Source organism: Myotis yumanensis, unplaced genomic scaffold (assembly GCF_028538775.1).
Source record: "Myotis yumanensis isolate MYYU_CA2020_CCGP unplaced genomic scaffold, mMyoYum1.0.hap1 SCAF_3, whole genome shotgun sequence".
Classification (NCBI taxonomy): Eukaryota; Metazoa; Chordata; class Mammalia; order Chiroptera; family Vespertilionidae; genus Myotis; species Myotis yumanensis.
In genome coordinates, this window is record NW_027223754.1 from 28,635,809 (window position 1) to 28,661,332 (window position 25,524).

The following is a 25,524-nucleotide window of genomic DNA, read 5'->3' on the forward strand; positions in this document are numbered from 1 at the left end:
ATCCCAGCCGCTGCAGGCACCACACACATACATACACATGCATGCACTGCACGTATGTAAACATGTGCACTGTATGTACGCACGCCACACATGTGTGCGCCACACATATGCACACACATGGGCTTCTTGGTGCAGCTGGGCACCTTCTCCAACATGCCACAGACACAGAGATAAACAACACAAGGCTATGCCTGTGCTCCTGCGGCTCCTGGGGCTTCTCTCCAGCCTCCACTCAACCAGCTGTATTTGGGGTCAGGCCTGTGAGCTCTCCCTTCCCTGCTGAGCCCAGACATGTCTTGGGGAGCTCAGAGAGTTGTTCTCTCTCCCGAGCTTCTTGCCTGGTGCCCTGGCAGCTGCCCAAAACTTGAGGGGGATGATAGGGTGGTCCCAGCCCCTGCATCCTCCTCCAGCACCCAGATCCACTCTCGAGACCCCCAAACACTCCAGGGATTACTGTCCTTGGCACAAACCTGCCCCAGAACCTTCAAGCCAAGCGTCGTACATACGAGATTGTTTGCTGACCTGAGAGTGCGTGGTAGGCTTCACTTATCCTAACATCCTCCCTCACTTCGTACAGTAACTGCTCCCCTAGGAAAGAGCAGGTCGGACGCTGGGGCTGCGGGCCTGGTGCTGAGCGGGAGTTGGGAGGCCAGGGTGGGGCCTCTGGGAGTGGGGGCTTGGAGGTGAGTGCCTCCCAAGTCACAGTGAACACCCCATAGATGTGATCAGAGAGCAAGCATGTGCTTGCACAAAGTGAGGTGAGGACGTTTCCCTTGTGGCCAACAGATGTGGACGAGTGTACGGAGGGGCGCTGTGAGCAGGCCTGCGTCAACTCCCCAGGGACCTACACCTGCCACTGCAATGGACGTGGGGGCCTCAAGCTGTCCCGGGACATGAACACCTGCGAGGTAGCACCCATCTGTAGCCAGATGCTCAGCCTTGCCCTCAATTGACTGGGCGTCCAAGCAGGCTCTTCTTTCTCTTTTTTTTTTTTTGGTCCTTTAGAAGCTGGTGGCCTTTTGCTGAAAGGCCTGGTATGCTTGGGGCTACGTGGAGAGATGTAGGGTGGAAGACATGCTTGTCCCACCCCAGGGGTTTGGTTGTATCTATGGCAGTGGTTCTCAACCTTCTGGCCCTTTAAATACAGTTCCTCATGTTGTGATCCAACCATAAAATTATTTTGTGTTGCTACTTCATAACTGTAATGTTGCTACTGTTATGAATCGTAATGTAAATATCTGATATGCAGGATGGTCTTAGGCGACTCCTGTGAAAGGGTCGTTCGACTGCCAAAGGGGTCGCGACCCACAGGTTGAGAACCGCTGATCTATGGGATTGCTACAGCAGCTCCCTACACCACCACGGACCAGGTGGTGTGGATCTGCAGTGTGCATCGCTGGCATGAAAATGATGTATCCTTGCCCCACGGTTCCTCAGGTGTGCCCTCCGAGCCTCCTGACTCTGAGGTTCCCCAGGTGTGCCCTCCGAGCCTCCTGACTCTGAGGTTCCCCAGGTGTGCCCTCTGAGCCTCCTGACTCTGAGGTGCCCCAGGTGTGCCCTCCGAGCCTCCTGACTCTGAGGTTCCCCAGGTGTGCCCTCCGAGCCTCCTGACTCTGAGGTACCCCAGGTGTGCCCTCCGAGCCTCCTGACTCTGAGGTTCCCCAGGTGTGCCCTCCGAGCCTCCTGATTCTGAGGTGCCCCAGGTGTGCCCTCCGAGCCTCCTGACTCTGAGGTTCCCCAGGTGTGCCCTCCGAGCCTCCTGACTCTGAGGTTCCCCAGGTGTGCCCTCCGAGCCTCCTGATTCTGAGGTGCCCCAGGTGTGCCCTCCGAGCCTCCTGACTCTGAGGTTCCCCAGGTGTGCCCTCCGAGCCTCCTGACTCTGAGGTGCCCCAGGTGTGCCCTCCGAGCCTCCTGACTCTGAGGTTCCCCAGGTGTGCCCTCTGAGCCTCCTGACTCTGAGGTTCCCCAGGTGTGCCCTCCGAGCCTCCTGACTCTGAGGTTCCCCAGGTGTGCCCTCTGAGCCTCCTGACTCAGGTTCCCCAGGTGTGCCCTCCGAGCCTCCTGACTCTGAGGTGCCCCAGGTGTGCCCTCCGAGCCTCCTGACTCTGAGGTGCCCCAGGTGTGCCCTCCGAGCCTCCTGACTCTGAGGTGCCCCAGGTGTGCCCTCCGAGCCTCCTGACTCTGAGGTGCCCCAGGTGTGCCCTCCGAGCCTCCTGACTCTGAGGTTCCCCAGGTGTGCCCTCTGAGCCTCCTGACTCTGTGGTACCCCAGGTGTGCCCTCTGAGCCTCCTGACTCTGGCTGGCCCCTGACCACCCGCTCGGGGCTCACACCGCAGTGTCTCTGGCAGGGAGAAGCTGCACTGGAGAGCAGCCTCCAGTAACCAGAGGAACAACGGGAATAACAAAGCATACCTGACTCGTGCAACCTGGTCAAGATGAGCTTCAGGGGAGCGTGAGTCTCCAAATACTGCTCAACTGATGATTTTTTTAAAATCACAATCACCATATCATTATCTATGAAGAATTCCTCAAAAAAAATGAAACGCATGCCCAGACAAGTAACACAAAACCTAGAAAATGGTCTGACTAATCAACGAAAGCATACAAATGCTTTCCAGCGACCAGAACGCTAACGTTTTAACCATTGCCCCTAGCGGTTCTCAACCTGTGGGTCGCGAACAATGAAAATACATCCTGCATATCAGATATTTACATTACGGTTCATAACAGTAGCAAAATTACAGTTATGAAGTAGCAACAAAAATAATTTTATGGTTGGGGGTCACCACAACATGAGGAACTGTATTAAAGGGTTGTGGCATTAGGAAGGTTGAGAACCACTGCATCAGGAAACCAATGTTAGTGAATGGCAACTATCCAGAAACACCAGCCTCCAAGCCTCCATATTTTATTGATTTTACAATATTTTGTAGTTACTTTTTATGATTCCCTATACTTTGTGTAGGTTTGAAATATTTCATAATTTTAAAAAAACAAGAGGGAAAGGAACATTGGCAGGGAAGGTGACAGTGGCATAGCAGGGAGAAGTGCTCTAGGGGATCCCGCTGGGAGCGCAGGAGCCTGAGGCTTCTGAGGAGACTGGGTCCAGCCTCACCTGGGAGCCCCACACGGAAGGTGGGCTCTCACAGAATCTTGAGGGGTTTTAGCAGGAATCGAGCCCTGACGCCAAGCACTACCTGTGTGTGTGCCGGGGCCCTCACTGGGCGGGGTGAGTGGCAGGACACAGAGGGCTGGGCCTGCGTCCTGGCGGGCCCTTCAGAGCCAGAAGAGGGGCTGAACCAGGGCATGCCCCTGCCTGACGCGCTCCCGTTCCCGCAGGACATTCTTCCCTGTGTGCCTTTCAATGTGGCCAAAAGCGTGAAGTCCTTGTACCTGGGCCGCATGTTCAGTGGGACACCAGTGATCAGACTGCGCTTCAAAAGGTTGCAGCCCACGAGGTGAGAAGGTGGCTTATCCAACAGGCCCCTGGGAAACGGCTGGCTGATGGCTCCGCTCCCCATGTTCCCAGGGTGACACCTAGAATGGTCCCTGGCTCCCCTGGCTATCAGCTCGGTCTTGGCACGGACTCGGCCACAGTGCGGATTTCATGCTGGGCTCTGGGTCAGCGCCAGCAAGACACGTCCCGTAGGCGCTCTGCCCCGGGTGCCTGTGGGGGCTTGGCAGGGGTTGCCGTAGGACACGGGCCTGCTTTCCTGTCTCTTGCTGGGGTCGGTCTGAGCTCTCACCGGCCTGCATCTAACCACTGTGTCTCGGTGCTGTGCTCAGATTGGTGGCCGAGTTCGACTTCAGGACCTTTGACCCCGAAGGCATCCTCTTCTTTGCTGGAGGCCATCAAGGCAGCAACTGGATCGTCCTGGGCCTGCGGGCCGGGCGGCTGGAGCTGCAGCTCCGCTACCATGGCGTCGGCCGCGTCACCAGCAGCGGGCCCATCATCAACCACGGCATGTGGCAGACGGTGAGCGTGGCCCCATGACCCCTCCTGGGCCAGCCTGGGTCTCCTGGGATGAGGCCCCGCAGTTACTCATTCTCTCACACACTCAACAGTTGGTGGGTACTGCACCTGGCAGGATAGGCCCTCTGGCCCCCCAAAACTTGAAGTCTGATTGGGGCATTGTCTCATCATGTGATCAGAGCATGGCTCCCACCTCGAGAGCCATGACTGTCAGCAGGGGCAATCCCACCAGGGGGCATGTGTCTGTATCTGGAGACAGTTTGTGGGTAGGGGCCCTGGCACTGGGTCAAGGCCAGGGAGGTTGCTAGATACCCCGCAGCACACAGAATGCCCCACTACAGCGAACCCTCCGGTTCAGACTGTTAATAGTGTTACAGCTGAGAAACCCTGGTCAGGGTCCAGGCACCTGCTCTGTCTCCACGTGGCCTGTTCAGGCTCCAGGAGCTCACCTTCAGCATAAGACAGGCTCAGATGGACACACTGACACCATCCCGGGCTCTGGCTTCTGGTGTCTGGCCTGTTCCTGCTGAAATCACCCTTGGGCGCCTCTTTATGGAGAAAGTCCTGCTGAGACCTGACCTGGAGGCAGCTGTCCTGCCAGATGTTGGCTTTGGAGCACTCTGCCTTGTCCTGCCTCCCACGCCCGGAGCAAAGCAGCCTGGGGTGCCACAGGCTCCCTCTAACAGTTCAGAGGCTCCATAGTTGGAAGTGGGCCTTGAAAAGTAAATACTTGAATGAGAAATGAGGAAAACGTTCTCTTTTCCTTTACAAGTGGAGATAAAATGGAAAAGTCGCCCAGCCTCTGTGAATGAAAACACTTAGATGTTTGCTAATATTTCCATCCTGTCAAGTACTACTTAGTTCCTTCTCTCCCAACCTCTTAAAGTGCAAGTATCTCCAAAGCGGCAACGCTGCAGATAAAACAATAGATCTGGAAGGAAGCTGCCTTCCACACGGGTTGAAGCAGGTGTTCCCTCCATGGCTGTGGGCGTGAGGGGTCCTGGGTGGCTGGGGATGGTGCCCAGGTGAGGAAGTGGGGCCAGCATGGCCAGTCGGTCGACAGAGGTACCGTCACCCTAAGAAGGAGCTGGTCCTTGAGGAGCAGGGTCAGCTCAGGGACGATTTCTTTCCAATCTGCCCACAGTTTCCAACCAGTCCCTGCCCCCACGGCACCCCACACACAGACACCATGCTCTTTTGACCAAACTCAGACCCAAGTACCTAAATGTTTCTCCACATTAGCCAAAGAGGAAACTTAGATTTCTGGGAGATACACGGTATATAGAGGGATAGGTTTTAAAATATTTTCTACACAGAAAGTAGGAAAGAATGAAAAGTCTTAGAATGAACTCATGTGTTCATTTAGCATCTAGTGGATGCCATGTTCTGAGATAAGTGTTGGAGATTTAGAAATAAAATGTGTTTTCCTGCCTTCAATGGTGCACAGCTAAGAATAAGAAGGACCAAAATGGGGGTGCAGTAATGTCAGGGCTGGCCTTAGTGGGGTGATGACATCAGAGCTGACCCAGTAGGGTGGTGACATCAGGGCTGGCCCAGTGGGGTGGTGACATCAGAGCTGACCCAGTGGGGTGGTGACATCAGGGCTGGCCCAGTGACATCAGAGCTGACCCAGTGGGGTGGTGACATCAGGGCTGGCCCAGTGGGGTGGTGACATCAGAGCTGACCCAGTGGGGTGGTGACATCAGGGCTGGCCCAGTGACATCAGGGCTGACCCAGTGGGGTGATGACATCAGAGCTGACCCAGTGGGGTGGTGACATCAGGGCTGGCCCAGTGGGGTGATGACATCAGGGCTGGCCCAGTGACATCAAGGCTGACCCAGTGGGGTGATGACATCAGAGCTGACCCAGTGGGGTGGTGACATCAGGGCTGGCCCAGTGGGGTGTCATGTCAGCCACAGTTCCCACTCCCTGGCTGAGGTTTAGGGAAGTGCTCGGAGACACTAGATGAGAAAAATGGCTCCAAATGGGCTCCCTTGCAGGGAGAGGATGGGTGGGGAGTGGAGGATGGGTAGCAGTGCTGGGAGGGAGCCCATCGGACCTGAGCCACACCACCAACCACATGGAGGCTGTGTGGGCACACGGAGGCCAGGAGGAGGTGTGGGTAACAGGCATGTCATCCTGAGGTGGGGTGTCTTGTGGTCCTGGGTGGTGATGAGCGTGGTCCCCCGAGGTCGGTGCCCCTCAGATGGCACACTCCCACTCTCATAGCTGGTTTCCCCAGGTCTCCATTGAGGAGCTGGAGCAGAGTCTGGTCATCAAGGTGAACAAGGATGCCGTGATGAAGATCGTGGTGGCCGGGGATCTGTTTCAGCAGGTCAGGGGCCTGTACCACCTCAACCTCACCGTGGGAGGCATTCCCTTCAAGGAGAAAGACCTCGTCCAGCCTGTAAGTATGGCACTCGCCCTTGGGGTCGGGGCCGGGGGTCGGGCTGAAGACAAGGGTTACTGTGAGCCGCCCTGTGCTTAGGGTTAACTAGGTTGGGCGAAGGACCGGAGGAAGGTCAAGTTTTCCCAGAAGTGAACAAGCAGCAGGTGCAACGGATAGCATCTGTCTCAACCATCACTTCCTATGAGACTCATGTGAGCTTTCATCTGAGTTGATAACAAAAATGTCAATTTTGCAGTGGAGATAAAAACACAATGAAATTATTCTTTAACGAAAAGAGCAATCTGCTTTTTCGGACAATTCCCAAGAACATTTGGGTTGTTGACCTTGCCAGAATCTTCATAGGGGAAAAGGCCTAACGGGACAGTCAGTACTAGTCAGGTTTAGAGTCCTGCCCTTCCCACCGCTCCCCGCACCACGCGCCTTCGCCCCTCATCTGTGCTTCTCCCTCTCCCAGCATGCTGATGTCCGGGGCCAGAGTCTTTGGCACTGTGACGATGGTTTCCACACCAGATATGAGTCATGAGTTGGTGTTCTGCATAGTGGGTGGTATTAGCACTATCTTCCCTCCAGAGGGGAGGGGAGGGACGTCCTGTCCTACCCACGGCCTCCAGGACCAGCCCCATTCCAGGGCTTCCCTCCCACAGTTACCAGTTACATCCCTTATGCCTCCTCATTCTACAGACCAAAGCTGATGTGCCCTGATTTGCTCAAAACCATCTACAAAGTGGGTGGCTGGGCTGGAACCAGTATTCCCGGCCCCGGGACTTACATCCATGGGTGCTTGTCCGGTGCCGGGTAAGAAGAGCAGGCACAGCTGTGGTATAAGTGCTGCCTCACCCCACATCCTTTCAGCTAGTGGCCAGTGCTCCCTACTGTGTTTGATAAGTGGGGACGCCGATGCAGACAGAGCAGGTGGGGTTCACGACACAATCCGCGTTCTCAGACTGCAGGGAAGGAGGGCCCACTGTGTGTGCCACACTCAGAGGGGTTCTGCAGTGAGTCATTTGTTGAGGACAGCGCCCCTTTGTGAAGTACACAGCCTCCACAAGTAGGGTTTGGCCATCTTGCAGCCGATTTCCACGGGCCTGAGCCAGAGGGTGCCCCGCCCATCTGACGAGGGTGGCACCCGCCATGTGTTCTCTCCTCGTGGTGTCTGGGAGACGGTGGCTGTGAGGAAGCCACTTGGATTTCTCTGTCTTTCCAGATAAACCCCCGCATGGATGGCTGCATGAGGAGCTGGAACTTGATGAACGGCGAAGACACCACCATCCAAGAAACAGTGAAAATGAACACGAAGATGCAGTGCTTCTCTGTGACAGAGAAAGGCTCCTTCTACCCGGGCAGTGGGTTTGCTTTCTACAGCCTCGACTATGGTAAGTCTGGGCTCCTAGGTGGGGAAGCCGATAGACACTAGGCAATGGAAAACCAAGGGACAGCCTCCTACCTGGGATGGCAGTGTCGGGGGCAAGCCGAGCCCACCATGGGCTGTGGGGCCAGAGGCAGCGGGCGGGCTGGGGCGCAGACCCCACTCTCGGGCCTGTTTTGAGTTAGCCCGTGAGGAAGAAATGGCAGGCGGAGAGAAGAGGCCCCCCCCTGCTGGTGCCGTGGTGGCTGAGCTGGGGAGGCTGGGGAGGACAAGAGGGCTCTAAGAGGGCCTTTGCAGAGAGCTCTGAGACGACACAAACTTGGGTTTGTCCAAGTGGATGGAGAAGCTCCCAGAAGTGTACTTGGCATTGCCATCTCCAGTGATTCACGAGGCACTGAAAGGGGGCAGTATCTGAACATCACAGTGTGGCTGACTTGGGGACTCCAGGGACCCCAAGTGTTAAAGAAAGAGGAGAATGGGGGGGGGGATGACTAGAAGCCGGTGGCCCCGGCCCAGACACTGCCCAGAAGGCTGTCACCCCCAAAAGAATTGAGGCTCCCAAGCCAGTGTTGAAAGCAGCCAAGGAGCTTTCCTTTTACACCTGGAGGCAGAAAGCACCATGAAAGGGAGGTGACGCTCTGTGTGATACTGCACAACGGGAAGAAGGCGGGAGACGGGGCAGACAGAGGCAGGCAGGAGTGGTGGGCGGGGCCCTGATGCCATTGGCACACACTGAGCTGTGTGGGGATGGTGGGGATGGTGAGGGGTGGGGCTGAAGTCAGCTGGGAATCCCTCCTTCATCAGTAACTCAGTCACGAGCGTCCAGGAAGTGAGGGTAGCTGCAGAGGGTGGGCCCAGAGGCCCTCCTGGCTTCTGTAAAGCAGGGCCCAATTTCTTAAAACAAAATGCAACACAGCTACCTCTTTCCCTTTATTAACAAGTGAGTGACAATTTACAGTAAAAACAAATGATCCTAACATGCTGACAAGTGAGCGTTCCCATAAACATAAACTTTACAGGAAATGAATTCACATCCCAAGTCACATTATCGATTACCCGATGAAAGAAAAACTGTTCTGAGGATGTGGCATGAGTGATTTGGATGGTGGTGGATGGCTAAGCAACTCTGTGGTTTGGTTCCGGACTCACAAGGTTTTCCCTAATCTTCTCCTTAGATAGGTTTAAAATCAACCTTTGTTTCTCGAGCATACCCCAGTTGGAGCCCTCGATCGTCACCGTGCCTGGGCTCAGAGGCCTGAGTGGCTCTGAGCTTGGGAATACTAGGAGAGCCATGCATCCTGGCCCAGGAAAATACACACTCACAGAATTGTGCACTCTCTTCTGGTGGGTTCACTGCCCCATGGAGCCCACAGGGCACCCTGTCCAGAGCCTTCTCTGTGTGATGGCTCTTACGAGTGCTTCCTGCGTCTCTCTGGCTCCTGGCCCGCACCCTGGTTCAGGCAGGCTCTGTGGGAATTCCTCATGCTCCCTTTTCCACAGCCCACCGCTGCCCAGGGTCCCAGCATCACTGCAACACCATCTCTCCTGGGGCCATTTCTGGCTTTGCCCGGCCTCTCATTCCCACCTTGCAAGAGTCCCACTGGGGTGCCCCAGCCCCTCCCTGTTCCTAAACCCTGGGCCTTTTATAGTTAAACTTCCACACTCGGTCTTTCACCTGCTCCTCAGCCCAGGGCCAGCAGCATGCTCCCTCCTTCAGACCTCATCTCCACACATCACCTCCAGCACGCAGCGGGACCTCTGAGTTCAAGGAGGGCCCGTCCAGCTCGGAGGAGGTGAGAATACTCCTCCCTCCTTAGCAAGACAGGCCATCCTCTCAGGACCCTGTATCACCAGCCCCCTTGTATCTTCGCTTTAATGATCAGAGCATTACTGTGTCATTAAAGGTATTTTGGAAAAAAAGAACCATTCACTCCTAATTGCACCTCCTAATATAATACATACATGATTCCTTTAGTCTTTATCTTTATACATACAAAGCGAGGACATCATCATAATGTTTAACATCAAATCATATAATATAAAAAGCTTAATTCTTTTTTCACTTAAATTATAAACATTTTTCATGGTGTAACAGAGACGTCACAGGCATAACCTCCAGTGGCTGCAAACGCTCCCATGACAGTACATGGCCCGGTCTGCTTACCCTCTTTGCTGTGTGGTTTGATCTGTAAGTTCTGTGACAGCAAAGTGCAAATGGTATTCAGAATCTATGCATTTTTAATGAGTCTTGAGCTGTACCACTAGTGTCCACTTTATAACAGAAGGTCTCATTGGGAAATCAGGTTCCGTACTCTTTCTTTCACTTGGCAGTAGTTCAAAGTCCGTGTGGACTCGCTAGGTCTCGAGGTCCGAGAAGCCGGAGCCTAAGGACAGTTCCTGAGGAGGGCTGAGGCACTGGTGCCCTCAACAGCGCCAACAACCAGCCGTGGGCCCAAACCCCATCACAGGGGAAACTCACACACCAGAGAACACTCTTCTCGCTTCCTTCACAACTAAAGGGAAAACTTGGCAACAGAGGAAAATTTTGTGTGTGTGTGTGCGCGCGCGCGCATGTGTATAAAATCTATAATTATTTTTAAATTCTGTGTGCATTCGATTCAATGGACGGTTACTGAGAATGGACCATAGTGGACCCCACTAAGGGACGGGACCCACAGATAATTTGAGGAGCTCACAGACCAGTGGGGAGGGACAGAAACAGCGTCGCGATTCACCCTTGGTTCACCTGAGCTCGAGCATGTGCAGCACTGCTTCAGTGTCATTCCGCCTGAACACGCTCCTCCATCAGGATTTTCAAGTTCCTGTGAGATAGAAACACTGAAAAAACAAGAGGGCAGAAGCTTTCTCTTGCTTCTTCATGAGCAGGTGATTCAAACATAAGAAACATGGGGTGGTATTTGCCCTCCAAGAACCACAATCCAGCCCTTCCCACCAAAATGTGGTTTTTGGAACTGTGTGTGTAAGATATAGACATATTATATACATACTAGAGGCCCGATGCACAAAGTTCATGGAGGGGCTCAGCCCTCGCAGCCCCGGCTTCGTCCGGAAGATCGTCCAGAAGGACATCTGGAAGGTCATTTGACTGTCCAGTCTAATTAGCATATTACGCTTTTATTAGTATAGATTTCCTTTAGATGCATCATATGTGGTATATCATATCACTTCTGTATGACATCTGATGCATCTAAATAAAAATCACTCCACTAAGGCATTGGAATAGTAAAAAAGCTGCAACTCAGAGTACACAATTGCATATGGTCTGTTGGGATGATGCCCGTGACAGCTCATAATTGAATTGCAGTTTGAACTCTCCAAAGTGCAGCCAACCTTGTAGAACCGCCTAAAAGCCACAGCTGAGATGCAATGGGACTGGGGCTGTGGCCTCCAACATGTTCTGGGGAAGAGGCGAGTCCTGCAGGAGAGACCGTGAGGGAGCTCAGGGCCCACACAGCACGCCTGCCTGTCCAGTCTGTGGTCACTCTCAGGGGTGTTGGGGAGACCAGGGCACTGGCATGGCCAGGAAGGAAGCAGCTGTCCTCGGTGGCCCTGGTGCCTTTTGACTGAATCAAGTGCCCGAGTTGTCCTGTCACTTCGCAGCTGAGGGCTGTTGGCTCAGACAGTGACAGCTTCTTAAGAGCCCAGCACTGAGCTCTTGGTCGGCTCCCCACCTGCTCCTGCAGCGCCAGGCAGGGCTAGGGCTACTGCGGGTGCTCTCTGCTCACTCCCATCTCTCCCGCGTCTGTATGGCCTCTTGATGCGCCGCCTTCATTGCAGCACGAACATCGCCGGACGTTGGGACGGAAACAACCTGGGAAATAGAGGTCATGGCTCGGATCCGCCCGGCCACCGACACGGGGGTGCTGTTCGCGCTGGTGGGTGACAACCACACTGTCACCCTCTCCGTGGCCCTGGTCGACTACCACTCCACCAAGAAGCTCAAAAAGCAGGTACCACTCCCCATCGGCCCCCAGGGTGGAGGGGCTGACCCAGCGTCCAGCAAGCAACCCTTGGGGCTGTCCACCCTCAGGGCCCCAGTGCCCTTCCTGGGGTCAGGTCACCCATCCCCTGGCCCTGGAAGTTCTGTCCCACCCTCACATGTCTCTCACCAAGTCTAACCAGCCACACTTGGCTTGGGGACACTTGACATAGATCCCCTGACACGATGTCCATCTAAACTGCGTGGCCTGGGGAGGCCAGGGGCCTTCGAGGCAGTTGTGTGATGGGGCGACCTTCCTGCCTATACAGCTGCCAGCTCTGCGGTTTAGAACTATTTGAATTAGTTGCTCATATTTAAATCGGGTGATTTCACTAACAAATTCAGATTTCCAGTTTATCTTGAAAAGTCAGATGCGCAAACCCTCTGAGAACATTGTTCTCTGGAAGCCACCAACACAGAACAGCAAGGGCGGGCGGCAAACATAAACATCCCAGCAGGCAGCCGGGCCCTGCGGCCTGGAGGGCTCATGCTGCAGAACACGCCTCTGACAACACGGGCCAGAAACACACTCTATACCAGGGGTGGGCAAACTTTTTGACTCGAGGGCCACAATGGGTTCTTAAACTGGACCGGAGGGCCGGAACAAAAGCATGGATGGAGTGTTTGTGTGAACTAATATAAATTCAAAGTAAACATCATTACATAAAAGGGTACGGTCTTTTTTTTTTTTAGTTTTATTCATTTCAAATGGGCCACATCCGGCCCGCGGGCTGTAGTTTGCCCACGGCTGCTATATACCATGGGTCAGGAACACACTCCATACCGTGAGTCAGAAACACACTCTATACTGTGGGTCAGGAACACACTCTATACCGTGGGTCAGGAACACACTCCATACCGTGGGTCAGGAGCACACTATAACAGAGCTCTGAGTACAGCTGCCCCTCCACACAGCCTGCCCTGTCCACTTCAACGCAGACCCCACCACTCCCTACTGTCCCCCCGACGCTAAGCCACCTATCTCTGGTCTTGGGGCTATTTTCTTACAGAACAGCTGAGAGGCCTGGAAGTAGGTTTTATTCCCTCGTATCTGTCCAAAGCAGGGAACGTTGCTGACCCTCAGGGGTGCAGGTTCAAGTCAGCCTGTCCTCAAAGGCAGGCAGGCTCTTCTGCTGACCAGGACTAGGCACTGACCGGTTCGGTTTACGCCCAGACGCACTCACCACCACCATGGCGCAGGTGCACGTTCACACCAGTCCCCGGTGTTTGCAATAAACAGCTGTTGTGACCACCCAGGCGGGGTGGAGAGGGCAAGACTGCCTGTGCTATCGAGGGTTTCTTCTGTCAGAGTGTGTTTCTTACCCGTGTTATAGAGTATGTTTCTGACCCGTGTCATAGAATGTGTTTCTGACCCGTGTTATAGAGTATGTTTCTGACCCACATCATAGTGTGTTTCTGACCCGTGTTATAGAGTGTGTTTCTGACCCACATCATAGTGTGTTTCTGACCCGTATTATAGAGTGTGTTTCTGACCCGTGTTATAGAGTATGTTTCTGACCCGCGTTATAGAGTGTGTTTCTGACCCGTGTTATAGAGTGTGTTTCTGACCCGTGTTATAGAGTGTGTTTCTGACCCACGTTATAGAGTGTGTTTGTGACCCACATCATAGAGTGTGTTTGTGACCCACATCATAGAGTGTGTTTGTGACCCACATCATAGAGTGCGTTTCTGTTCTGTGTTGTCAGTGTTTCTGGCCCATATTGTCAGAGGTGTGTCCTGCCGCCATGAGCACCCCAGACTGCAGAGCCCCGCTGCCGGCTGGGTTGTTCATGTTTGCTGTCCACCCTCACTGTTCTGTGCCGGTGGCTTCCTGTGATGCCTCCCGGCCGCAGGAGACCCCTGCCCCCACGGAGGGCGCAGGGCGCGGGGAAGGCCAGCAGGCCTCCAGTCCAGGACAGGGCACACTGGGTGGTTGCCGGGCTGCACCCCCCGCCACCCCTGGGTGCTCAGGTGTGCTTCTGCCCTGCAGCTGGTCATCTTGGCTGTGGAGAATGTCACCCTCGCCCTGATGGAGATCAAGGTCTGTGACAGCCAAGAGCATGTGGTGACCATCTCTGTGACGAAGGGAGGGGCCACCCTGGCTGTGGACGGCACCAAAGGCCAGACTGAAGTGAGCCCCGTGGAGCTGCAGGAGAGGTTGGCCGTCCTCGGGAGGCGCCTGCAGGACCCTTTGCTCACCTTCGTCGGGGGACTGCCAGGTAGGGCTCCCTGTGGGCTGCAGGCCCAGAGGTGGGGGCACTGGCTGTTCTGACCACCCCCAACTCGCTTGCCCCAAACTGAGCCTACGAGTTTCTGCACTGAGATGCACTTCTTTTTTTTAGAGCAAGAGAGAACACAGGTTTATTGGCTAGCATTGTGAGCATTCATGTTCATCAACACCAGCCTAGCAGCTTATCGGTTGAGGTTGAGAACATGTTCCTGGGAACAAGCGTCAGCCTGAACCTGCCCCCCCTCCCCTGCATCCTCCAGAAGCAAACAGCTGGGCATGCGTCAGACAGTGACTCCAGCCAAGGCCCATGGGAAGGCCCAGCTGACCTAGAGCAGGCTGCAGCCAGGTGCCCAGTGCCCCAGGCCGGCTTCCCCCTGAGGCCTGGTGCCCAGCTGCTGCAGCAGTGAGCCGAGTAATTACCAGCCCCTCTTGAGTTGGGCAGGGGGGCCGAGGGGGGAAGGCAGTGCACAGCTGCCGCCTACAGGCCGGGCTGGACCTGTTTCTGATCAGATGGAGAGAGTCCTTGCCCCTGGGGCCTGCCATGAGCTGAGTGATCAGGGCAAAGTGGTAAAAAGGCAGACGAGGGCCAGGTGCTGATGATGTGTAAGCCAGACTCCGTGTGCTCCCGTGGCCCTGCAGGTCTTCACTTGCTGGGGATAGCAGGATTTCAGTCTTGGCTACCAGACACAAATTCCCATTTAGTTTTCATAAACAAAGCTTTGAAGAGGGTGAGAGAGGGCCCAGCGGCCCTGCAGCATGAATGATTCATTCGGGCCAAGAAGATAATATTTATTTAACTGACTTGACTATCTGTGTGCACTTCCTTGTGGGGCAAAGGAGGGTTTCTTGCCAGAGCCTGGCTGGCAGATGGTCAGTGCTTGCCTGTGGGCACATATAAGAGATGGTGATGTTTCAAAGGAATCAGTGCCCTTGAGAGAAAGGCCGGGACTGAGCGGGCCCCACCAGTGAGCGCTGCAGCGGGGACGCCAGGGTGGGGAGCCCAGCCTCCTAAGACGGTGTTTGTTCTTTCCCCGCTGGCCCAGATGTGCCGGTGACCTCAGCGCCAGTCACGGCTTTCTACCGCGGCTGCATGACGCTAGAGGTCAACCAGAAGGCGCTGGACCTGGACGAGGCCGCCTACAAGCACAGCGACATCACGTCACACTCCTGTCCCCCGGTCAAGCCGGCCAGCCCCTAGAGTGACCGCTGCTGCAGGAGGAGCGGCCACGGAGCACTCCTCACGCTTTCTTTTCAAAACAAGCCAGAAGGGAAGGCGGCAGTCGCCCCAGCCCGCCCCGCCCCGCCCCGCGAGCAGCTCCCCGAAACACTGAATCCTCCTCTCGAGCCGAGTTTCTTTTGAGACCTTCTTTACCTTGTAATATATGTGTAAATAGTTGAGAAGACTAATGTAATGACCCAGAAGCACACCCTGACCCCCAGAGCACCCTGTGGGAGGCTGGGCTCCGAGGAGCCGGCCTGAGGGTGGAGGCAGGGGGCCCGCACAGGCCCGAGGGGACCCAGGAACATAATTCTCTGTTATTTTTATTACCAAATGCTTCTTTCTGACCTAAAAGTATGGGGAAATAAACTATTTACAGAAACCTTTTTAACTCTGTGTTGGCAGTCTCTGCTCCTTGCAGCGTCAGTGCTCAACAGCTCGGGGTGAAATGACAGAAGGAAGGACTTGTGCCGAGGGTCTGAGGCCGAGGGGGGCCTCGTGCACAGACCTCACCTCTGCCCACTCGCCGGCATCCCCCCAGCGCCCGCCTGAGCTCCAGGCCCGGGGGAGCTGGGCTCTGTGAGAGAGATGAGCCACCTCCCTGAGCGGGGCAGTGGGGTCAATGGAAGCGCAGGGTCGGCCCCTCAGCCCCACACCTTCTCTGAGGCCGTGAACAGCTGGAACGGAACCAGGAGGTGGGCCTCGCATTGGGCTCCCCCTGGGCCTCCCTCCTGGTGCTCCTGGTCCGTAAGGGAGTGGGGCAGACAGTCCTCACACTGACCCCAGGAGAGCGAGGGGCCATGACACCAGCTGTGGGGAAATGCACGTGGGTGCCGGGAGCCCCCCCACACACAGCGGAGGCCACTGCGGCCTGCGGTCCTGACCTGGGAGAGTACAGTGGGACATGTTCATGCTGTGCCTGACGTGACGGTCGGGGAGGGAGCCCGTGCCCCACAGCCGGGGGCGCCATCACGGTGATGTTCAAGCAGAGGGTCCCAGAGAAGCTTTCGGCATCTGGTGGGGGCTGCACTCGAAGATTGTGTTTCTTCTTTATTTTTAATACCAACCCCCAGTGTGTGGTCGGAGGCGGTCGGGCAGGTTTAGGTGTGTTTCCTTTCAGATCTCGTCCCTCAGATGGCAGCAGTGTCCCATGGCTCCGTCATTCCACCTTGATGGAGTTAACCCCCAAACGCCGCATTAGCCCAGCGCAGAATCAGGCGGCTTAGGTGTCGGTGTCTTTGCGTCCTCCAGGCTGCTGAGCATGAGTTCATAAGTCACGGAGATAAGCAGGGTTCGGGAGGGAGGATGGAGCCTGAAGAATCCACCCACCGCTAAATAATGACTGTGAAACGCACCGAGTGTGGCCCACTGAGGAGGAGCAACGCCCCTCTGGCTTTCCGAGAAGAGGGCAGGGGCCTCGAGGACTGCGTGCGAGGCCCCGCCTGGCTGGGTGGGCCAGGTGGGTGACCCCGAGTGCACCACGTGGCAGGGAGCAATAGTCCCTTTCACCAGAGGCCTGGCTCCCCCTTGAAGGGGCAGGGGTCCCCGTGTCACTGGAAGGAGTTGGCAAACACAGACACCCATCCCGAGGGACCTCCTGGGCCAAGCTCACCCCAGAGGACCAGACTGAGGCATGAAGGTACAAGGGTGACTTGGCAAGGACACATGAAGGCAGAGGTGTGTAGGCCCCCAGGTCCCGACAGGGCTGGCCCGAGTAGCCAGGGTCCACTCCACTGAGGGTCACCATGGGTCCTTCACACACTCACCTGTGTCTTTGGGGTTCCTACTGGCTCGAACCCACATTTCTGCTTCCCGGCCCATCCTACAACCCCATGTGTATGTCAGGCACCAGGTCCACCTGCCCCACCATCAGGGGCACAGCTCGCTCAGGCTGTGCTGGCTGCGTCCTTTACGCAGCATCTGGTTGGAAGTTTTGTTGACTCGGGACTTCAGAAAACTCGTCTAAGAGGTTCTTCGGGTAGTTTTCCACATCGGTGCATGAGAAATAAAAGATGCAGAGAGCACGTGGCAGGCCGTCCCTGAGCCACTTCAACCCACCGTGTCCTCGTGGAATACCCATCACCAGCCACGGTCCTTGTGGAAGGAGGGTCCTCACCAGCCTCTTCTCCCAGCTCTGGGGTCTCCCCACTCTCGGTCTGTGGCCCAGGTGGATGTGTGTGCCGGCTCACACTATAAGTGGACCCCAAGGCCAGGCACCGGGTGCTGGCTCTGGGACGGGCAGGCGGCCTGGGTGGGCTGAGCTGTGCAGGCCAGGGTTTGGAGCTGTAGGACATAGCCTCGGGCTGTCCATCTGGGGCACGAGAGCCCAGTTCCTGAGGACTCTGGCGTTGAACGGGAGGACTCAGGCAGGGATGCCCTCTGCTCAAGAAGCAGGAGGTCTCACCCCAACCCGGATGGCCCCAGAGCCAGCTGAGCACCACTCTGAGAAGCGTGGGATGCATAGCTCCACCTCCTACAGCTACGGGAGCCCAAAGCCACTTCAGGGGCCTCATCCGTTTCTCAGCCCTGTCACTGCAGCATTCCCCATGGTGTTCTCTGATTTTTGTCCACTATGGAGGCGACTCTGGAATGTTCTTGAGGAATGCTCTCCTGGCCGGCTAGGAGTCTCCTCCAGCCAGCCCCAATTCTCCCGAGAAGGCCAGAAAGGCCAAGACCAGGAAGGACACACGCTGAGCTCTGGGCCTGGACACTCTGGAACCCCCACAGGGACACACAACAGAGACCAGCATCTTAGAGGCTTTCTGACTACTTTGGGTTCATCCTCTGTCCAGGGAGAGCTAGGCACACCTAGGTTCCCTGGCGTGGCTTCCTTCGCCTTCCACTGGCTGCCAGAGGTTATTCTAACTACTGCCAAGAAAAAGCTTATAGCAAGCACAGAGCCAAATGCTGCAACACATTCCCCAGCTGTGCCAGCCAGGTCGGCGTCCTTGCCACACTCCAGCCCAGGCAGGGCCAGGCTGCAGAGGAGGCTGTGACAGAGAGTCCCATATCCTCCGACGGTGGGCTGTGACAAGGAGCTGGGAGGGTTCTGGGTGTGAGCTATGGTGATGGAGCTGGGAGGATTCTGAGTGTGCGCTGTGGAGACAGAGCTGGGAGGGTTCTGGGTGTGAGTTATGGACATGGAGCTGGGAGGATTCTAGGTGTGAGCTGTGGAGATGGAGCTGGGAGGGTTCTGTGTGTGAGCTGTGGAGGTGGAGCTGGGAGGGTTCTGGGTGTGAGCTATAGAGGAGGAGCTGGGAGGGTTCTGGGTATGAGCTATGGAGGAGGAGCCGGGAGGATTCTGGGTGTGAGCTGTGGAGATGGAGCTGGGAGGGTTCTGGGTGTGAGCTATGGAGGAGGAGCTGGGAGGGTTCTGGGTGTGAGCTGTGGAGATGGAGCTGGGAGGGTTCTGGGTGTGAGCTGTGGTGATGAAGCTGGGAGGGTTCTGGGTGTGAGCTGTGGAGATGGAGCTGGGAGGGTTCTGGGTGTGAGCTGTGGAGGAGGAGCTGGGAGGGTTCTGGGTGTGAGCTGTGGAGATGGAGCTGGGAGGATTCTGAGTGTGAGCTCTGGAGAAAGAGAGTAGATGATTTGATTGAATGTGTGGAGAGAGAGTAGGGAGTGGATTATGCTATTGACACATTGTCTGAGTTAATTTCAAAGTTTTTTCTAAAGAGAAAAGCAGTAATAATTTTATTTATTTTTGTTCTTTGTGTTTGTTTATAGGATACTATTTATTGAGAATGCCTTTTTGTGTGGAGGGCTATTCTGTGCATTTGAGTCATTTAATAGCATCCTTGCCAACTACACATTAGATATGAGTAGTGCACCCCCCCTACCACCGAAAGCGCGCGCACACACACACACACACACACACACACTTATGACGATCAAAAATGTCTCCAGATATTGTCAGATGTCCCCTGGGTGCAAAATCATCCCTGTTGAAAACTATTGCATTTTAGAAAAAGGAAATTTGACCCCTACCTCATATAACCCAGAAAGTTAACTCTAGGTAGAGTACTAGTATATATTTAAGCCTAAAAGTAATGTGTAACTGTAGCCTGTGGGCCCAATGTGCTCCTCCCTTGTTTTTATTAATAAAGCTTTATTGGCACACAGTCACACTAATTAATTTACTATTATTTACAGCTTTTTTTGTACCAAAATGGCAGAGTTGAGTAGTTGCTACACACCTACTGACCCTCAGAACCTAAAACACTATCTGGCCTTTTGCAGAAAAATTTACTAATCTCTCTGATAGAATATTTTCATGACTAGGGCAGAGGAATATTTATTTATTTTTAATTCATTGATTTTAGAAAGAGAGGAAGGAAAGCAGGGAGGGGGAGAGAGAGAGAGAGAAACATCAATTTTTGTTATCCCACTTATTTATGCATTCATTGGTTGATTCTTGTATGTACCCTGACCAGGGATCGAACCTATAACCTTCGTGTATCAGGACGATGCTCTAACCAACTGAACTACCTGTCCAAGGCCGATAAGTATTTTTTAAATAACACACAAAATGCCTTGATGATAAGGGAAAATATTTTAAAATCGGGCTATGGTAAAATCAAGAATTTCACCCTGGCCAGTATGCTCACTGGTTAGAGCATCGGCCTTTACACTGAAGGGTTGAGGATTCAATTCCCAGTCAAGTGCATGTACCTGGGTTGCAGGTTCGATCCCTGGCCCTAGTCAGGGCATATGTGGGAGGCAACCCATCAGTGTCTCTCTCACGTCGATGTTTCTCCCCCTCTCTCCCTCCCTCTCTTCCGCCCACTCTCCCTCCCTCCCACTCTATCTAAAAGCAATGGAAAAATATCCTTGGGTGAGTATTAACAACAACAAACAAACAAAAAAGAATTTCAAGAACAAAAAACAAAAAAATCAAGAACAAAGTTGGAAGACTGATGCTACCTGACTTCAAGACTTACTATAAAGCAACAGTAATCAATACAGCCCAGTATTACCAACAGAATAGACAACTAGCCCTGGCCAGTGTGGCTCAGTTGGTAGGAAGGTCATCCCATGCACTAAGGGTGGCAGGTTTGATTCCCAGTCAGGGCACATAACCAGGTTGTGACTTTGACCTCTGGTTGAGGGGCATGCAGGAGGCATCCATTCAATGTTTCTCTCTCTCCCTCCCTCTCCCTTCCTCTCTCTAGAGCCAATCTTAAAAATTATTAAAAAGTGGCCCAGAGAATAATTTTTTAAAAAAAAAGAACAGACAGGATAGAAACTCCAGAAATAGACCCACATAAATACAACCAATTAATCTCGGACAAAGGTGCAAAGACAATACAATGGAGCAAAGACAGTCTTTTCAACAAATGGTGCTGCAACAACTGGACATCCATCCACATGCAAAAAAAAAAAAAATGAATCTCGACACAGGCCTTATACCCCTCACAAAATTAACTCAAAATGGACCACAGACCTCAACGTATCAATAAACACACACAAAACCCATAAAACTCCTAGAAGATGACATAGAAGAAAATCTAGATGACCTTGGATATGGCGACAACTTCTCAGATACAACACCAGAGGCACGATCCATGAAAGAAAGAATTGATGAGCTGGACTTCATTAAAGTTAAAACGTCTGCTCTGCAAAAAGCACTATTAAGAAAGTGAAAGCACAAGCCACAGACTAGGAGAAAATATGTGCCAAGGACACACTAGTATCTGATAAAGGACTGTTACCCCAAATACACACAGAACTCTTAAAACTCAACAATAAGAAAACAAGCAACACAGCTAAAGAAATGGGCCAAAGAACCTAACAGATACCTCACCAAACAGAATATGCAGATGAGAAATCAACACATGAAAAAATGCTCCACCTCCTATGTCATCGGTGAAATGCAAATGAAAACAACAGGCGACCACTGAACACCTACCGGAATAACGGAAATCCTGAACACTGGCAACACCGAATGCGGAGCCCTCAAGCACTCTCGTTCGCTGCTGGTGGGAATGCAAAATGCTACAGCCACTTCAGGAGACAGCTGGTGGCTTCTCACAAAACTAAACACCCTCTCACCATGTGATCCAGCAATCACGCTCCTTAATATTTACCCAAAGGAGTTGAAAATTATGTCCAGAGAAAAACCTGCACACGGATGCCTATAGCAGCTTTATTCTTAATTGCCCAAAGTTGGAAGCAACTGAGATGCCCTTCAGTGGGTGAGTGGATAAACTGTGGCACATCTGGACAATGGAATATCATTAGTACTAAAAAGAAAGGAGCTATTAAGCTATGTAACAACATGGAGCTGTGGTCGGCAAACTGCGGCTCCCGAGCCACATGCGGCTTTTTGGCCCCTTGAGTGTGGCTCTTCCACAAAATACCATGTGCTGGCGCGCACGTATAGTGCAATTGAAACTTTGTGGCCCGTGCGCAGAAGTCGGTTTTCGGCCTGGGCGAGTCTATTTTGAAGAAGTACTGTTGATATTTGGCTCTGTTGACTAATGAGTTTGCCAACCACTGACATGGAGGAACCTTAAATGCGTATCACTAGGTGGAAGAACCTTAGGTAATCTGAAAGGCTGTGTACTCTGTGATTCCAACTACATGACATTCTGGAAAAGGCAAAACTACAGAGACAGTAAAAAGATCAGTGGTTGCCAGCGGTTAAGGGAGAGGGAGGGATGAATTGGTGAAACACAAAGGATTATTAGGGGAGTGAAAATGTTCTGCATGACACTGTAACACTCCCATCACACCACAAGGTGGATGGGTGTCATTATATATCTGCCCAAACCCACAGAGTGTACGGACCAAAAGTGAACCTTAACGTAAACTGCAGGCTTTGGGTGAAAATGATGTGTCAATGTTCATTGATTTAAAGGTTGGAACATGGAAAAGGGAAATATTTGCATAGATAACTATTGCCACTTAAGAAGCTGCTGATTGAGTGAGGGCCATGCCCCCTGGACTTCCTTCTGCTCCTGTGGTCAGAACAGCTCAGCCAAACTCTTCCCCCAAAATTCAGAGAGCATCTCTGCTCCTGCCACCTGTGTTTTCATCCCCACGCCCAGAGGTGAGGCAATCGGGCTGCAGAAGTTTGGGACAGGGCGGGAGTGGGGAGGCAGAGCAGTGCTGGGTGAGGACAGGCTGCTCAAGACCCAACCAGAGGTGGTTCTTTACGGTGACAGTGATGGCAAGTGGCCTGTTAACGGAGCACGTGCTGGTCCCAGCTGCTCTAAGTGCTTCACATGCATTCCTGCCCCACCCTTTTTCATGGAGATACAATTCACATACCATAATATCCACCCTTTAAGAGCATACAATTGGATGAGTTCTAGTTCGGCCACTAAAGGTTGTGCCACCATCACCACTACTTAGTTCCGGAATATTTCCATCGCCCCACAAGGGAGCCCTGCGCCCATTAGCAGTCTCCTTGACACCCCCACACCACCAGCCTCCAGCACCCACTGTGCCATCTGTGATCAGGAACGAGGGGGGATAAATTCAACAGGAGACCCACCCCAAGGTGGTGCCCATCAGAGCTGTGGTCCAGCTCCTGTGGGGCATCAAGACTTGGGCAAAGCCAGGTCAGGATCCGCTGCAGCGAGGCAAAGGCTTTGGCAGAGGTGATGCCCCACACGCACTGGGGCGTGGCACCAGAGCACACGGCGGGCCGGGTGTGACCAGACGCTGTGTGCCAGGGGTGGAGATGCTTTCCCTGCAGACTGGGCGACCAAGTGGGGGTGCCTGCAGTGTGCAGGGCGTGGGGGAGGTGTTCTGGGGCCTGGGGGGTGGGGCTTGGTTGTGTGGGAGCCACCCCGAGACTGGAAGTTGAATTGTTCACATATTTTTGTGGCTGGAGCAAGGGAGAAAGACATTTTTGTGGGCAAGAGCAAAATTATTGGCCTTGGAGCTTAATATTTTTTATCAGTCTTGGCTCTAGGTTAGATGAAAAGACTGCAAGACAGACAGAGCGGGTTGGGGGTGAACAGTCTGGGGACACTGACGCCGCTGAGTGTCTCTGACCGGGGGCATGTGTGGAGGACGAGGTTGTCCCTGTGATCTCTGGCACCCAGTTGTCTTCCGGGGTTGGTGACCCGGTCCAGTCGGCACAGGCTCGCTGCCAGGTCTGCAACTCAGCTTCTCTACTGTTAGCAGCGGGGCAGCATGGGCCTGATGCTGCCCCCCAAGGCCCAGCGGGTGCTCGGTGCACGCTCAGGATTCCTGCGGCCAACCTTCCTCCCTGTCCAGGGGCTCGTGCAATAGGAAACGCACCCCATGGGTTCAGCGTTTAGATTGCAAAGGCCTCCTGCCTCCGTGAGCAGTTTGGTTCTTAGACTCCAGGCAGAGGAGTGTTGCTCTTTGAGGCACTTGCTGTGTGACCCCAGACACACCAGCCCCAGGGCGGCCTGGTGGCTCTGCCAGGGTCTATTACTGCCAACATCCAGTCGGGTTATCAGGCAGAGGCGAGGGTCAGCCCTCTGTGCCTCGCGGCCCCGCTCTGGTTTCTGCTCCCCAGACCCCTGGCCGGGTGCTGGCTCCTGGGCTCTCACACTGCGTTAGTCTGTCTTCACGGGCCGCACTTCCCACTCTCCACGGTCTCACTAATAAAAGGAATTCTCCTCTTAACGACACAGTGCCTTCTTTCCTGTTTAGGAACCCTGAGGGTGGGCCCCTCCTGTCTTTGCAAACAGGAAGTGGGGGACCCCAAACCTGTCCTGTGGAGAACAGGGCTATGCTGGGCCACCATCAGATCAGGGTCTCCTGGAAAACACTAGGCACGTGAGTCTAAATTTAACAAAATGATACTCTTACTAAAGACGGCTCGCCAGACCAGCGGCCGGCCTTTCGCTTCCCAGTCTGTAATCAATAGCCTTTCCCAGATCAATTAGCCAGGCTTCTGGGGCCTGACTCCCCAAGTTTGCTATATTCCACATGTGTCACTTCCTTATGTGACGTGTGTGTTTACCTTCTCTACAGGAAGCGTTCTATATGCGCAGGAAATTAAATGAGATACTTCTGTACGAGGCTGAGAATATCTTGTCTGTTGGCCAGATTTGCCTTCACAGCCAGCAGCTGGGAGCAGGAGACTTTGTCCTCTTAAAACGCTCCTCCCCTCACCCCTCTCTCTCCTCCCCGCTCCTCACCCCCTCCCTTATCTCTTTCCCCCAGTGATCCAGGACTGGCATATGGGGGCTCTGGCCTGTCACTCAACCAGGATTGGATCATATCCAAGGACTGTGCTCACCTACTGCCTCAGGTGTGTTTGGCAGCAGGTGGATACACACTGGGCCCTGACTCAATAGCTGTTGGTCTGTGATAGGCAGGGCTGCACCCCAGGCTCTGGCTGTGGGGCCTCAGAAACCACCCACTCTAGTGGGGTAACTACACTGGGTGCCCTACCAAGCAGACCAGGCGCCTCCAGAGCACCCCATGAAGGATGGCAGTTGGAAGCCCAGAAGTTAAGTAGGAAGCACGCAGCTCAGGTAGCAAAACCCTCCAGGTGTGATGGCAAATTTGTAAAAGACAGAAGCACACACAGAGACCAGAGTCACCGCGGGCCTTGGAATCAGCGCTTTATATTTGAGCCAGAGAATCTTGTCGTTTGAGCAAATAAATGCAGGAGAACGCAGCCCTGGAGTGGAGACCCTGCCCCCTCTGGGGGACCCACGTAAATAAATAAACATTCAACACGTTTCCTTTGAAATGATCCTCACACATGGATGCCCCAGGATCATGTTCTCTTTGTAAAATAATAGTAGTAATAACTACCTAGTTAAGAGGAGATGGAAGTGTGTAGGGAAATGGGACTCAGCTTTATGTAAGTGGTGACAGATACCAGAGCAAGGAGGCTCCAGGTAGAACTTGTAGTGCTATTTGGCATCTGGTTTACACGCTGGGTGAGGCGACCAAGCAGAGGTGCCGCCCGAGCCTGGGTCACCTGGGGGGGCTCTGTCCTCACCACTGGTCCTGGCCTCTCCTTGACCCGGGGAGGGAGGGAGGACAGAGACTTCGGAAACGTTCTCCTGATGTCTCTAGGAGGTTGGCCACAGAAGCAGGCGTGGTGGAGGCTGCTTTTTAAAAAAACAAACCAAAAAGAAGTTCTTTTTCAATCTCCCCCCCTGTCATGGTGCGTAGGGGGGAGGCTTCTCCCCGGGGAGGAAAGGGGCTGGAGCATAGAGAGGCGGGGCGTTGGGCTGGAGCCCGAAGCTGGAGCTGGACTGGGACGGAGGCTGCGTGTCCTCGGACAGAGAGAGGTCAGTGGAGGACGAGGCTGGGAAGCTGCTGGACGGCTGCAATGGAACAGAAAAGGCTTCCTCAGTCCGTGGAGAGGGCCAGCCGCACGCAGTC

At 54.0% G+C, this 25,524-nt stretch overlaps 2 protein-coding genes across 2 annotated transcripts in view; one reads left to right on the plus strand and one right to left on the minus strand.

Moving 5' to 3' along the window:
- Positions 1–15,589, plus strand: part of GAS6 (growth arrest specific 6) — a 50,237-nt gene extending 34,648 nt beyond the window's left edge. The window contains exons 8-15 of the mRNA XM_070408540.1: positions 787–908; positions 3,340–3,458; positions 3,787–3,976; positions 6,216–6,380; positions 7,588–7,756; positions 11,548–11,720; positions 13,740–13,968; positions 15,023–15,589. Coding sequence (XP_070264641.1) covers positions 787–908; positions 3,340–3,458; positions 3,787–3,976; positions 6,216–6,380; positions 7,588–7,756; positions 11,548–11,720; positions 13,740–13,968; positions 15,023–15,177 — 1,322 coding nt within the window. The 3' untranslated portion in view covers positions 15,178–15,589. The remainder of the gene's footprint in view (positions 1–786; positions 909–3,339; positions 3,459–3,786; positions 3,977–6,215; positions 6,381–7,587; positions 7,757–11,547; positions 11,721–13,739; positions 13,969–15,022) is intronic.
- Positions 15,590–24,749: 9,160 nt separating this feature from the next.
- The window catches only part of TMEM255B (transmembrane protein 255B), a 44,267-nt gene continuing 43,492 nt past the window's right edge, over positions 24,750–25,524 (minus strand). The window contains exon 9 of the mRNA XM_070407411.1: positions 24,750–25,466. Within this exon, the coding sequence (XP_070263512.1) occupies positions 25,299–25,466 (168 nt within the window). The 3' untranslated portion in view covers positions 24,750–25,298. The remainder of the gene's footprint in view (positions 25,467–25,524) is intronic.